This window comes from Rhopilema esculentum, chromosome 8 (assembly GCF_057945365.1).
Source record: "Rhopilema esculentum isolate cy_ngs chromosome 8, ASM5794536v1, whole genome shotgun sequence".
In the NCBI taxonomy this organism is placed as follows: domain Eukaryota; kingdom Metazoa; phylum Cnidaria; class Scyphozoa; order Rhizostomeae; family Rhizostomatidae; genus Rhopilema; species Rhopilema esculentum.
In genome coordinates this window covers 10,999,405-11,015,790 of record NC_142822.1, presented here as the reverse complement: position 1 = coordinate 11,015,790, position 16,386 = coordinate 10,999,405, and the positions used below count along the sequence as shown (strand labels likewise).

Genomic DNA, 16,386 nt, shown 5'->3' with positions numbered 1-16,386 from the left:
GAATATGATGCAATAGCCAAAGAGCCACCGAAGGAAGGTAGTAACACAGAGAAAGCAGCATGGGTAGAGCAAGATAAACGGAAAATTTTTTTTAGGAAGGTTTGCCTCAAGAAACCTTCAAAGGGATTTTGAGGAAGTTGTTCCTGAAAAGGATAGGGGTAAAATCACTTTTATGGAGATGACAGCAGCACTAAAGGGAAGATATGATATCAGTAGGAACAAAACACTTGCCAATTTTGAGTTTCACAAGTTGTTTCAGAAGGAAAGTGAAAGTTTTGATTCTTTTACAGTAAGAGTAAAGCACGAAGCCAAAACATGTGAATTTTCTTGCACCAGTGAAACTTGTACAGTCAAGAATATCCTCACCAGAGACCAAATCATCATTGGAACATCGAATAATGAAATTCGCAAAAATGCCCTAAAGAACCAGTGGGACCTTGATAATCTGATTAAAGGTGGGAGACAACTGGAGGCAGCAGCAAGAGGGGCACAGAGAATCCATGAAAATAGTGAAGCACCTGTCTCCAGAACAAAGAGACCAGGAAAATACTCCAGAAAAGGGTCAAAATCAAAATATGAAGGAAAATTGCGAGAGAAATATTCCAACTGTCCAAATTGTTCATCGAGAGTATGTAAAGGAGGAAAGCAGTGCCCAGCAGCAAATCGTGAGTGCTTTGACTGTGGTAAAACAGGACATTTTAAAGGCTCGGCAATATGTAAAAAGAAGAGAGAGAAGATTAAACCTCGCACTCTGCGGGTAGAGAGCAGTAGCAGTAAGGATGAAAGCTCTGATACTGAAACATGCACATCTGAAAGTGACTCAAGTTCTAGCCAGAATATTAACCGTGAACGGTTCATGAAGAATGTTACAAAAATACGACGCATGCGTATTCGCCAGCAGATGCGCAAAACATCAGAAAAATCACGCTATCAAGTTGAGGTGATAATTAAAGAGCGAAGAGTAAGTGCATTTGCTGACACAGGGGCGGATATTTGTGTAATGTCTAGGAAACAAGCTAAAGCTTTGGCTTTGCCCCTTGGAAAAACGAAGATGAAAATACGCCCATATGGATCAAAATCAGTAAAATGTTGTGGTTACTATATAGGCACAATCATGCATGGAGAATCAGTTGCCAATGCATGCATATACGTGGTCAAACAGGATCTTGAAACTTTGCTCAGTGGAAGAGTTTCAGAAGAGCTAGGAATCATAACATTTAACCCAACTCCAGATAACCAACAGCCAAGTATCCGGCGCAACACAGAAATCAGAGATGACGTTAAAGCAAGCATTATTTCGCAATATCCAGAGGTATTTACAGGTATTGGTACATTAAAAGACCATTTTGTGAAGTTTCACATAAATGAAAATATTCCCCCAGTAGCTGCACCGGCCAGACCTGTTCCATTTCATTTACGGAAGAGATTTGAGAAAGAGATACAGACCATGGAAGAGAACAATATAATAGAAGAACATATAGGACCAGCACCATGGATTTCAAATGTAGTGCTCGCCCCAAAAGATGATGGTGGTATTCGGGTCACTGTTGACATGCGTCAAGCAAACCGGGCAATTGAATCAACAAACATTCCAATTCCCAGAGTAGAGGACATTAAAACACAACTTGCAAGGTGTCAACATTTTTCTAAACTTGATTTTAAGTCTGCATTCCATCAACTGGAGCTTGATGAAGAGTCTAAGAAGATCACAGTGTTTCATGCAGGTGACCGACTGATGCGGTATCGAAAACTTACTATGGGCACGAAACCAGCCTCTGGCGAGTTGACAAAGGCGCTTCTTCTGCTATTTCAGCCCATTCAAGAAGCACATGTTATCCATGATGACCTCATCATAGCAGCCAAAACAAAGAAACAACATGATCATGCATTAAATCGCGTCCTTCAAGTAATTGCAAAATCAGGAATGACTTTGAATCCTGATAAATGCATGTTTGATAAGGAGGAAATTCCATTCTGGGGACTACGTGTCTGCAAAGATGGTATTAAACCGGACCCAGAAAAGGTCAAGGCATTGCAACATGCCTCACGCCCACGTTCAAAGGATGAACTACAATCTTTCCTCTGTATGATCCAGTCAAATAAAGACTTCATACCAGACTTAGCAAGCAAAACAATGAACCTTCGGATGCGAACAAAGAAACACAGTCGCTTCACTTGGGATAAGGAGTGCCAAAGAGAATTTGACAGGTTGAAAGTTGCATTCAGAGAAGACACTCTTCTCCGCCGAAAAATTATGAAATTAGTAATTTCATGGATATCTATGGATTAAAAAATCTAATAAAAAGTCCCACTTGTTATAAATCTGCTGACAATCCCTCTTCCATTGATATGTTTCTAACGAATAAAACCTCTGGTTTTCAAAACACTACGACAATAGAAGTGGGATTGTCTGATTTTCATCTAATGATACTAATAGTGTTAAAGAGTGGTTTTGTAAAAAGAGGTCCAAGGATTGTGACATACCGAGACTACAGTAAATTTGATCCTATAAAGTTTCGCAGTGACCTTAGAAACAATCTAGCTAAGAGCAGCGAAGCATACTCTGAATATGAAAATTTTAATTCTGTAGTCGAAGAAGTTCTGAATAACCATGTACCTCTAAAACAGAAATATTTACGCGCAAATGATGCACCCTTCATGACGAAAACTTTAAGAAAGGCAATTATGCTCCGTTCACAGTTACGTAACAGATTAAACAGGCATAATACTTCTGAAAACTGGAACGCTTTTAAAAAGCAAAGAAATAGGTGTGTGAAAATTCTGCGACAAGCAAAAACATCATATTATGGTAACCTTGATATAAATTCTGTCACTGACAATAAAAAGTTCTGGAAAACTGTAAAACCACTTTTTACTGACAAGGTACAAACCTCTTCAAGTATTACGCTTATCGAAAATGAAAAGTTTATTATGAATGACAGTGAAATAGCTGAGATCCTTAATGAATTTTTTACAAATATCACAAAGACAATTGACATTGCCCCTGGTGAATGCATTCTCAATTCGACAGACCATTTGCTGGATCCTGTTGAAATTGCTGTTGAAAAATATAAACATCATCCCAGCATCCGCAAGATTAAGGATAAGGTAAACCATGGCACATTCTTCGAATTCAAACCAATTACAATGCAGGCAGTCAATGATGAATTATTGAGACTAAACACAAAAAAAGCGTCTACAATTGAAAGTATTCCTCCGCGGATACTGAAAGAAAACGAAGACATTTTTGCACCATTACTGACGACAATTTTCAATAATTCATTGCTCCAGAGAACGTTTCCTGAAGATCTTAAATTAGGAGACATAACTCCACTATTCAAAAGTGACAAAACTACAGAAAAACGAAACTATCGACCTATCACCGTTCTATCCGCATTATCAAAGGTCTTTGAACGGCTTCTATATGCTCAGATGGTCGACTTCGCGGATACGTTCCTAGTTCCCTACTTATGTGGTTTTCGGAAAGGTTTCAACACACAGCATGCGCTGTTGAGATTAATGGATATCTGCAAGAATTCCCTAGATAAAAAAGGGGTGGTTGGTGCCTTGCTAATGGATCTCTCAAAAGCGTTTGATTGCATAGACCATGAGCTATTAATTGCGAAATTAAATGCCTATGGTTTTTGTAAAGATGCTCAATTATTGATTTATAATTACCTGTCCGGTAGAAGACAAAGGGTAAAATTAAATGGTTCATTCAGCACTTCGCTAGAAACCTTTGCAGGTGTACCACAAGGATCAGTCCTTGGGCCTCTTCTCTTTAATTTATATATTAATGATTTATTCTTAATGGTAACTGATACTGCAGTATGTAACTTTGCTGATGATACTACGATTTTTGCAGCTGACTGTCAATTAGATAAAGTTTTAGAACGGCTAGAAACTGATGCTCTTATTTTATCAAAATGGTTTCCAGAAAACTTTATGAAATTGAATGCAGGGAAATGTCATCTTCTTACTTTTGGAACAAATCAAGATGACTTTAAGATCAAAATCGGTAAGGCCATTGTTGAAGAAAGCTCTGAAGAAAAACTGCTAGGGGTGATAATAGATAAAAATCTTAATTTCAAAAGTCACGTCTCAAATTTATGCAAAAGAGCCAGCCAAAAACTGCATGCTCTTGCTAGAGTTTCGCCATTTATGGGTTCTGATAAACTGCGTCTCCTAATGAACAGCTTCATAAAAGCTCAGTTTAGTTACTGCCCCCTAATTTGGATGTTCCATGACAGATGTCTGAATGCTAAAGTAAATAAAATCCACGAAAGAGCACTCAGAATTGTTTATAAAGACAGTCATGCTGACTACGAAGCATTGCTGACTTTGGATAATGCAGTATCAATTCACCAACGCAATCTACAGTACTTGATGATAGAAATATACAAAACCAAACATAACCTGAACCCTAGTTTCATGAGTGAGATTTTTGAAACAAGAAATGTACATTATGATTTGCGAACTAAAAACAATCTTTGCATTCCAAAAGCCAGGACAACTTCTTATGGTATAGAAACTGTGAGATATTTAGGTCAAAAACTGTGGCAAACACTACCTCACAGTATAAGAGAGTCCCAATCATTGGCAACATTTAAAAAAGAATTAAGAGCACACCCTATAGAATGCGACTGTAGATTGTGTAAAAAATTTATTGCTGGGTTAGGTTTTATTTAGAACATTATACCTTAAACCTTTTTAATATTGTATCATATATTTTTATTTCATACTAACTCTTATTAGATAGTTGGCCTTAATTAGCTTCTTTATAGCTATCAACCGTTCATTTAGTACACCAACTTTAAACAAATTATTTATTATTATTTATTATTATTATTATTATATATATTTCAATCCTGAAGAGGATACATTTATTTTTGTGGATGCGCATCTTTCAGGACTATCTGCAATTCTGATGCAAGGAGAGACAAGTGATAGTGCAAAGCCAGTAGCATTTGCCAGCCGTGCCACAACCCCAGAAGAGCAGAGATACCCACAGCTAGACTTAGAAGCACTAGCCATTGACTTTGGATTGCGTCGGTTTCGCTACTTTATTGCAGGAGGTCCTGAGATCAAAGTCGTTACAGATCATAAGCCCCTGGTAAGCATTTTTTCTAATGCTAGAAAAGGGTCGGTCAGAACAGACCGGATAAAGCTGCGTCATCAAGACATGAAATATAAAGTAATCTGGAAGGAAGGGAAAGTTAACCCAGCTGATTACCTTTCCCGACATGCAACACCATTTAGTAGCATCAGCAGAGATCAACAAAAAGAAACCAGTGAACTAGAAAAAACGGTCTGGCTTCTTCAATATGCTCCATACACCGAGTCCATTTCTATGAGTCGAATCATCGATGAGACAGATAAAGACAAAACACTTCATGAGTTGAAGAAATACATTAGAAAGGGATATGTACCAAAGACAAAGGGTAATCTCGCTCCATTCAAAAAGATCTTTGCGGAACTTACCATCTCAGATGAGGAACTGATAATGAAAGGAGAACGCATTATTCTTCCTGAGAGTTTGTGGGACATTGCCCTTGTAAAAGCCCACCAGGGAGGTCACCCTGGAATGAACAGCCTTAAACGCCGCCTACGCAGTCATTTCTGGTTCCCAAAAATGAACCAAAAAGTGGAAGAGAAAGTGGCATTCTGTAAAGAGTGTCAACTATTTACAAACAAGACAATGCACGAACCCATTCAATCTCACAGAGCGCCGGAACATGCATGGCAAGATGTAAGCATTGATCTGTTTGGTCCTATGCCCGACAGTAAGCATGTGTTGGTAGTTCTGGATAAAATGAGTCGATTTCCTGCAGCAAAGCTTGTCCCAAACACCGCAGCTAAGCCTGTCATTAAAGCATTGGATGACATTTATACAGATTTCGGTTATCCTGAAATGCATCACACAGACAATGGACCACCATTTGATTCAAAAGCATTTGCTGAATTTTCCCAAGGCAGCAGTATTGATCATGTTAAAACCTTCCCGTATCACCCACAAGCAAACCCTGCAGAAACATTTATGCGTCCTCTCGGAAAAGCGTTAAAGGCGGCCCATTTCAATAAAAAGGATAAACATACAGCTATTAAGGAAGTCCTAGCAACATATCGGGCGACGCCTCATCCTGCAATGGGAGTACCACCGGGAGATCTCTTGCTTCGTAGTGGGTATCGAAAAGATTTTCCGCGACGGCAACTGACTGAGCAACAGATACGCGAGGCTCAGATGCAAGACAGAGCACAACGTATGTCTCGAGAGGACCAAATGAACAGGTCGACCCATAGAAAGAAGTCCATCTACACTCCAGGGAATCTTGTGTACATACGGAACATGCAGCGGTGCAAGTTTGATCCCATCTTTGGGCCAGAGCTGTATAAAGTCCTGTGCACAGAAGGTAGCGGCCTGTTACTAGAAAGTTTGGCTGATAATAAAAGTTTCAGAAGGCACTGTGATGACGTAAAGCCTGCAGTTAGCCAAGGAAAAATCGAGGACCATACTATTTGGATAGAGAACCAAGCCCATCAAACAGAAAACGCGAACAACCAAGATCCGGTTCCAGACATGACAGAAGAGCCAGTAATTGCCCCAGCTGGCGTTACTGCGCAACATCCAAATGAGGACAGGGCTACAAGACCTCGGAGAGAAACTCGTTTACCTGCTAGGTTCAAAGACTACGTCCGTTACTAAAAAAGGGGAAGTGGTGTTGTGTCCGCCATTTTTGGGGTTGTTGTTGTTGGAAGAGGAGGAGGAAGGCAGAAGGAGGGACTGCAGAGACTGACTGAGACTGTTTGCTTTGCAACTGTTATAATGTGATACTTGTTGTGTTATTTACATATATACATCAACAGCAAAAGGATGATGTCTGGTTTTCTTGTCTCGGAGACTTTATACAAACGTATTCCAAGTCTGTAGACTTGCAAAGTTCAGAAAGCAGCTCACCGATGGAACAATTTTGATAAGAACACATGATTTCCAAGATACCTGTCTCTAAGGATTTCAGTAATACTAACTGGAAAGCAAATTCTTGCACCTATTTCTAAAGAAAAGAAACGGATGACAGGAATTTGCTTATTGTGAAATATTCAGATGAGTTGGGTGGTAAGCACTGCAATATGACTCATTCATTCAGCACTGTCATTTTAATTTCTATCTGAGTAGGTCTGATTTCCTGTTATACAGGGGTTTCTATAGTAACATAAATTATCACTTAGTAAAGATTACCTTCAGTCAGGATGCTAATTCTTGTGCAATGACAAGCCATTTATAGTAACTATGAAAACCCTTCCAGTACAATGCATGTAATCTTTAGCTTCAACAGGGGTAAGCTTAAATCTTTGAGAAGTAAAATTTCTATTTTTCCACGTTATTGTGGGCAAACTAAATTCTTATTAGGAACTTCATCTTTTTTACTTTTACTTAAGACACACATGCACCGTCGATAAATTACAGCCCAAATATTTATTAACTATATTTGCTAAAACTAATTATCACATTTAAATTACCAGCACCCATGACTTCTCCAGGGCCGCAATATCAATTTAAAGAAACTGAAGAGAAATTGATTAAAGAAAATATTATCAGATTTTCCTTCCACAGCAAAATCTAATTTTCAATGAATTTTTACTTAAAGAGCACATGAATCAAAATTGTTTAACTACTACATTTGTTCAAAAAAATGCGCTGAAAACGAATTTGATATTCATTTGTTGCAATTTTGATTCACATTGATTAGTTTTTAGAATCAAAATTTGAATTCCCCACCGAAAATGCTGCCCAAGGGTTCTGGACTGAGTTTAGCGCGCGTGACATCAGATTGTTTGCAAAAGTTTGGCAACTCGAGAGAACAACAACACATTCATCAAGCTACCGGCTTTGCGTATCAGAATAATTTCTTCCTCTTCCGATCAAGATAGCTCGTACTCAGCGCTACAAAGTGAGTCTGAGGAAGAACTGGACAGTAATAATGGTGAAGTTTTTACACGTTATGAGCCCTATCAAAACGAACCTCTTGCACCCAACACAGCTGCCGCTCTTGGCCTAACCGAAGAGCAAACTGTGGCGATGATGATGGCGGTGATGATCAAAGCACGCCAGCTGAATCATGGTGCAAATGTAGTCGAGAAAACCTCCAAGGTGCACGAGAATATCGTTGTTGTAAGGAGGTGGCCGAGGCATACGGAAAAGTAGTTTTCGAAGGGTTGCAGGATCAGTGTGTCTGCATTACTAAGCACGAAGATTTTGTTGCATTAGTAAATAAAAGGCTTCAAAAATGATCGGACCCCTCTAAAAAATTAACAAGGAGGCAGATACAAACAAAAGTCTGGCCAAACAGAAAACGAGTAAGTACCAACATATCCATAATTCGTCCAAAATTTACAACAAAAACGTACTTGAATTGGCCTAGGCCTTTTATCAACTCTAACAGTTTAGTAATTAATCTTCAGGATTTGACTGTAAACGATACCAAGAACATTGTTGAAATTTTCTGCTTGTTTTTCAAAAGGTTATTAGAGTAGACTGAAAGTTTTCCACTCTGGTGGTAATCATTTGACAACTACTAAAAAGTTAATTTAATTTATTTTAGATAGAAGGGAATACATGATATAAGTGACTTTTTCTAGAATGCCTACATTGTTTCTCAGTCTTTGATAGCTATAAGAAATTGATTTATTAAAAAAATTTTTATGTCAGGTATCTTCGAGCTGTTGCTTTCAGGTGGCTGGCACATTGGCTTTTTGGCTACTTGGCTTGGGGCAATACTAGGGTCCTGCCAGCATGTATGTACCACTACATACGAAAGAAATACCCTTCAAGGCAACATACTGGCTATGCAACTGCTAATGAAAGAGAATGGATCTAAGAAGTGCAGTTTGCTTGCTATATACTTATTTTACACATATATATCCGCATTATTTTTGAATTTTGGTTTTTCAATATTGTACTTAGTTTATATCAGATTGCTTATCAACGTTTCATGTTTTGACCTAACGTTAGGCATAACTAGATATTAAAATGCCTCAAGTTGATATGAAAATGCCCTAAAGGTGATGTAAACTCCTACCTTTATAATCTATTAGCTTTAAACCTTATTTATATTCTATTCATTTGTTGGCATTTGGTAAAATGGCTTACCTTTGATACTTATTGATAATACATATTAAGATACAAAATACAGGATGAAGTATCCCTGAACATAAGCATTGCTTAGGTACAAGAATTTCGCTTATGACCAAGCATGGGCTTGTTGCATTTGAGGCACTTTGGTTTTGATTTTCTCCTCTTTGAGCTATTTGTTGCACTTCCATGTGAGCTGTCTTTTGGTTCGCAGACTTTGCTTTTTCGGAGAAGCGTTATTCGTAGAATCTCGAGTTGGGATAGAGCCTTTCAACAGATTCCTTCTCCAAGCAATACCAGTGGTATCTTGCAAAAAACAGATCGATTGTAAGAAGAGTCCTCAAAATGTGATGAGCGCAATGAGACATATTTCCCATAGTTTTGAAAATTAGGCCGGTGCCGCTGAACAAATTTCATCCACAGTCTTCGGATAACAAGATCTTTAGGAAATTGATGCATTTGGATTCCTGGTGTGTAGCTTGTATTTTTACAGCTTAAACCACCCGGAGCCCTGCCTACACAGTAGCGGCCACCGTGTCGAGTAACTTTTTTTAAAGAAGTTGAAGATTGTGCTTCTGCCATGTTGTTCCGACCATGGAAACGGGTTGTTTGCAAACAATGTGACGTCACACACAAATTGCGACCGCACAGAAAATGGCGCACAAATAAGATGAAAAGGTAGCAAACAAAGTGCTTTGTAACTTGATGGATCTTTTCTTTTTTAACACAAAACTTAGCAAATATTCTTATCATACCTAAGGCAACATACATTAATTCGTTTCAGTTCATGTGCTCTGTAAGATTTACTGAAGAGACATAAAATAAATAGTCTAAAGTTTTTTTTAAAGATGTTTCATGCCTTGAAGGACAATGATTAATTTAACATAAGTCTCCAAATGCGATTATAAATTTTGTAAAAATTTAGATACCAATTACTTGAAAATGAAGAAAAAGACCATCACAGCTTTTATTTAAGTTAAAGTTCAATGTCTCAGGAACCTCCTGGCCAAATTTGGCCTTCAATGGTGTTGTCAACTTTTTTTATCAAGACTTGAATAGATGTAAGAAAAATGACATCGGAAGTACCCAATTAATGAACAGGGGGCACAAATGAAACTATGGGTGGTTAGGTTTGACAGTTATGGTGAATTCAATAGCATATTCAGAATCCCCATACATGATATAGTACAGTTTTGTTGACCAATTCATCCAAACACATAATCCTTCAGGGTTTTGAGGTTTATTTCTAATTTTAATTTCTAACCGGGATTCAAAATGGCCACCATGTGCCAAGTTCTGGAGAATTTTGATAAAATTAAAATCCCCGTAACTTCTAAATGGTTGTGGATTTTAAGAATTTTTTTTACAGATGTGCTTGTCATATGGTAAGGTTGTTTTAGACATAAAGTTTCAATATAAAACATCAAGCCACCAACATGTGTACAACTTTCCCCAAGACTTGCCATACAGTCGCAGTGGGCTGACAATACCTTTCCAATCTCTTCTGCAATTAGTCAGTACCTAACAACAAGGAAAAACATAATTGAATTATATTTATTTAAAGGGTGGACTTTTAAGGGATATATTATGCCAAGCCATTGTAAAGCGAAACTACCCAAGAATATATTGATATAATTCTGATAAGATTTTTAACAATAGCAAAAAACAGTTGTCCACATTTCAATATGTCAAAGTTTTCTTACTTTCACAAAAATTCCATTCTGATGTCCAAATTTGTACATGGGCGAAAAAATCAGGGCAGATAGGGGGTAATTGAATTGGATATTTGGAAAATAACAATTCTTTCAGAAACTCGTAACTTTATTGTTTTGAAGAATTCCTATGTGAAAATGAGAATTTTCCGAACCTTCAAAAATTGTCTGTCAGGGGAGTCAAAACTGGAGGCAAATACTGCTATGTGTTGCTACGTTACAAATACTACTTTCACAAAAATTCCATTCTCATGTCCAAATTTGTACATGGGCGAAAAAATCAGGGCAGATAGGGGGTAATTGAATTGGATATTTGGAAAATAACAATTCTTTCAGAAACTCGTAACTTTATTGTTTTGAAGAATTCTTATGTGAAAATGAGAATTTTCCGAACCTTCAAAAATTGTCTGTCAGGGGAGTCAAAACTGGAGGCAAATACTGCTATGTGTTGCAGAATAATAGCTTAGTGAAGAATTTCAATAGAAAGGTTTTCCATAATGGGAAACCTTACGTTGAAAAGAACAGCCTGCAAACAATATTAACGAACAATATGGTTGCTACCTACCTAGAAATATTTATACTAAACTTGAAATGAAACGTGAAATAGTTCCACGAGAAGCAATGCTTATCTTCGTTGAGACTACATATGTGTTCTACACCCCCCCCCCCCACCCATTATTATAATCCTGTATAAAAACAGGATAGGAATGGAAATTTTAACCTATCTATACATTTCCTCATAAATTCATTACAAAAAGGGATATATGGTACCACATATTTAAGTATGTATTAACTAAAATACATAAGAACACTATATATGCCCCCCCCCCCCCTTTTTACCACCGTAGTTTGTTGGGAAATTTTGCTAGAATGTTAGAAATTGTTGGAAAATTTATCATTAAAATCCGAATTATTTCATGAGATGATTATTATGTCTCTACTATCATAGTAGACATAGTAGAAATATCGTTGATGAAAAGCATTTCGAATAATTAATAATACTATAATAGAATTTTTGGAAGTTTTTTTCTATTCAATTTTTTTTTCTAAATCAAGAATAAAGAGAAACGCAGTACACACAAATGGGCCTACTTACTTGTGGAAAGATATGTTTGTTTGAACGGGAAGCAAGTCTTTTTTAGGAATCCATCCATTCTGGCAGCCAAAAGCAGCACACGACACTACCATTTTCTTATCTTAAAACGCTGAATTATCTTTAAATGTTGACAACAGTATATTAGATTAATAAGTGAGCCAAGCGCGTATACGGTGATAGTAGGCAATACTGTCCGCTGTGATTTCCCGCGTATTTTTTTGCCAACTTGTTGCTACCATTTTGGATCCCCATAGTTCGCACGCGTGATGTGATAGACCGCACATTCTAGCGTTACTATTTCTATGAGTACAACCAACCATAACCAACATAAGCAGATTCAATCAGGGCAAACATGGGCTAAACGTTTCATTGCTTATATTTGTTTTACAACCAAATTTTAAAAATGTTTTCATTGATAATAAAAATGTCTTAAAACGAAAGACTTTATCTATGACAGCATGATTCTGCCATTAGGGTAAATTTCATTGAAATGGTCAAAAATATGATCCAAATCCAGCATCTTTGCATGTTTCACATGAATTCCAAGCAGCAAAAAGAATTTCAATCGAGAGTCACTCAATTGTGCTCCTCGTGTATTTTTAATGATGCATAGAGAGCTGAAGGACCTCTTGCTGGAGGCAGTTGAAACTGGAATAACAGGCAATAGTCAGTAATCTGTGCAGCTCATAAAATGCATCACGGAGTTGACTAGTTTCCATTGTAAATTCAAGCAAACAAGATGGATATTCTTTGCCCCTTTTTCTTGCAAGCGGCCTTTTCATATTGCGTACTTCCAATTCCAAGTTGAAGAAGTTGGATTTGTACATTAATGCAAGAGGACTTATGAATAAGCAGTTGAGAAATATCGCTGAGCCTGGTGTTAATGTAGATACACCTACATCATGACTTTGTTCTCATGATTAAATCTGCAATTTAACTCAGAAAGGCATCTGTCGAGGAGTTGGTGCTCTTTTGCCAACAGTAGATAAAAGGATGCTGCTTTCCAAGCTCTTTGGCAACTTTTGCTGCCTCAAAAATTTTGTTTCCTTCACTAAGTTCAGCTCATTAGCAATGGTGTCTGCTGTCTTTTTCAAGGAATTGTATTCTGTTTCGCATCGGAGGGAAGACAAGCTTTCAATCATTGTGCTTAGAAAGCTCAGCTGCATCTGCTATAAAGTTGCCTGCATCTTTCGAGAAATGGGAAGCAGCTTTGCAGTGTAAAAGAATCTCCGTGATAACAACCAACATCATACAGTATTGCTGAATCATTGAACTAAGAAGGCCCCTCGCCTTGTACGCTCTTTCTCTATCTTTATGATTTATCCCTTTATCTTCCAACATTGCAAGAATAGCTTGAACTCTTTTCATTATTGTTCTACGCATTCCAGACTGGCATGACCATCTGGTGTCTGATAATTTCTTTAACTGCATTTGCTTTTAACCAAGCGTTTTTTGTACATCCATCCACTTTATGTGAACTGTACTGCCACTTATAAAACAGTATAGCTTTCAGAAAATAACTTCTGGTTCGTAAACAACTACTAGGTTCAAGCGATGATTGAAGCAATGTATATAGTTAGCCATTGATGAAGCTTCATCCTTGATGACCATTCACCACTCACATGACCATTCATAACAGAGGCGCCATCATACCCCATACTGCCCAACACAACTCCCAAATTGTATTCCTATTCCATGAACGATGTCAATAATGCTATCGGCAACCATTTTGGATTTGCGCCAGTAGCAGTGATTTCCTTGTAAACCATTCCATCTAAAAAGTACCTCAACACAATCTAAATGTGTTCCTTTTTTGATACATCTTTTGACTCATCCGCTAGGAGGGCAAAGTAAGTTACAGCATTAATCTCATCTCGAATCATTTCATGAATGCGGCATTTTTTTATGCAAAGATGTTCCTTTCATTGGTGGCAGCCCAGACAGAATAATTGATTGCCTGTGTTGTGGAAAATCTTGCTTAGAGGTCAAGTGCCCATATTCTATCAGAGACAAATCACCTTTGGATGCTGATGTTACATTGCCATACTTGAATAAAGATGCTAATATAACAAGTCTCAAACCCATTCACAAGTATTACACACAGTGCCAAGTCCAGATGGCTCTTCCGACATCCATACATGCCACTTTTATGTTTGGACCCCCAATGGTGTTTTTGCACAAATATTAAGCTTTGACAAAGATCTTTGGATGGGACTGAAGGAAGATTTTTCAGAATTTTCTCTTAAGTTTTATGTTCCTTCATTATTTAAAGAGTAGCATTGTAATATATTCACCCTCCTTGAAATAACGCACACTCCTTGGAGCTGTAGTAGTAGCACAAAATGAGGCACATAGCTGGGGGTGCAGGTTCATTTTTGAAAAACAACTGGGACTTTATTTTGAAGATTTATTTTCATACAATATGCTCAAAGTTTTTGCCATTGTAACAAAAAAATCATTACTTTACATATACTTTTTTCACGGATTAATGGTGGCTTTATGTTGCAAATGGCTGCACAAACTCTAATAATATCATCAGCCAATGGTAACATTGTTATGGGAAAAATATTTTTCAAAATTCGAAATGTTTTTAATCTGTTGATGGCACGCTCCACATGAATTCATAAATTTGCCATCTCTTTGGTTTTGTCGCATTCTGCTGATGTCATCTGTGACTTCACTTGGGCACCAGGTGGGACATTCAAGGAACAATGATGGTGCAACAAATCTTCTCTAATTTGAAAGCCCCTACCTGCCATAACTTTGTCACCATGTTCAAGTAAATTATAAAAACAACTGTTTTGGCAAATGTATTGGTCAGTTATCCTTCCTCCATAACAATCTGAAAGAAACATTATATAGCCTGCTATATCACACGTTGTGAGATTGTTGTATTTCGTTTAAAAGGTATTTGCGTGCTGATGATTTTTGTGTTTTCGCTTTCACCTGATGCTTTCTATTTTGGCTTATAATCTTTTAAAATCTTTCATAAAATTTTTGGTATGTTGATTTGTGAATTTATGTGTACCCTCGGATCCTGTATGCAGCGAGAACAATAGAAGACTATGTAGCCTCGATACAATACCAGTGTATGCACTGGTATATCTTTTTCTGGCCATGTCTATGTAGTTTTGTGGAGATCATCTTGCGATGACCTCATTGATTCGTGATGGGAGGCCAGTATGTTGCACATGGTCCTGGCGAACGTGCAACAGGCCTCAGCCACGTTGTTGTTTTTGTTGCTTTTGCAAATCCGACGAGAAATCATTTCTGTATCGGACATTGACCTCCGGGTAGAGAAAAATCAGATATCGACCTTTCTCTGCGTGTCTCTGAAATTCTTCAGATTTGTCCTGGTCGTAGAAGCTACTCGCCAGGCTGTTGGGTATGAGAGCAGTCAATTTGCCGTTCTGCTCTTGGTGTGCCCAACCATTATGCTGGCTGGGGGAGTGTGTGTTTTTTTCAGACCTCTTTCTGAGAGGGGAGGAGTGTGTGTTTTTTTCAGACCTCTTTCTGAGAGGGGCGGAGGACGGTTGCTTTTTCTTCGGTATCTTGTAACCAGAGAGGCCGTGCCTGGTGTTTTCGGTTGTGCGTTGGCCACATTTCATAAGTTCATCCTTGCTGGTGGTTTCCAGCACCATGTCCAGAAGTTCTTTTGTGTTATCTGTGCAAGTATAGGTATAACAATGTTGTGAGATATTACCCTATATATATACAGAAACATATACACACATATGAATATTTGTATACAGGTTTCACTCTTTGGATGATATGTATAGAAAACTTTTTGTTCTCGATAATTTTCTGGACAACCAAAACTGTGTAGTCGTGCCCGTACCCTAAAGGTAGGTCGTGTAATGTTTCATAGGTTGCATGATGTACCAATGTCATAGATATGTAGATACAAAGATATATTTTCCTATGTGTACGTTTGCTTTATATGTACACGTGTATATGCTTTGCGGATCCTGGTATATATTGATATAAATAAGATTTTTGGCCATATATGTAACGAGTATCATATGAAATACTGGTATAGAGTGCTAAACTTTCTGAGGAGAACGAACATTATATGTGTGAATAATTTGTTATTTGTAAAGTAGAAATGTAGTACCTTTCTTGGTAGTGGATGAATCGTGTGTGTCTTCGTTGTCTTTTGAAATGTAGTTGCTGGCCATTATAACGTGCTGATTTTGTAGATAGTCTTGTATTGTAGATTCGAGCAAAAGTGAAGCTCAGGGCTGTTGTATGCCTATTTCTGGAGCATGATTGATGGATCTTGTGGTTATCGTCATGTCAGGCATCCACAGTGATGATGTACGAACAGCAAACATGTGAGGGTGTGGCAGTAGACAAGCCTGAAGCGATCTTGGGTTCCACCAACGCAGCAATGTTTCAAACAAACCTTACAAAGGCACAACAACCTTGGATATTGGTTAACTCATACT

At 37.8% G+C, this 16,386-nt stretch overlaps 1 protein-coding gene across 1 annotated transcript; it reads right to left on the bottom strand.

The window, feature by feature from the left end:
* Positions 1-2,959: 2,959 nt before the first annotated feature.
* Positions 2,960-16,130, bottom strand: LOC148959873 (uncharacterized). The gene is made up of 2 exons (XM_089109717.1): positions 16,053-16,130; positions 2,960-15,602 (listed from the first exon to the last, which is right to left on the bottom strand). The coding sequence occupies exons 1-2, from the start codon at positions 16,114-16,116 to the stop codon at positions 15,157-15,159; spliced, it is 510 nt and encodes a 169-aa protein (XP_088965843.1). The 5' UTR covers positions 16,117-16,130; the 3' UTR covers positions 2,960-15,156.
* Positions 16,131-16,386: the final 256 nt, after the last annotated feature.

Bases quoted from the DNA above. Each gene is read 5' to 3' on its own strand.
- LOC148959873 (XM_089109717.1), bottom strand. From the start codon at position 16,116: ATGGCCAGCAACTACATTTCAAAAGACAACGAAGACACACACGATTCA. The intron at 15,603-16,052 runs GTACTACATTTC...ATACTTGCACAG, and splicing joins TTCATCCACTACCAAGAAAG to ATAACACAAAAGAACTTCTG.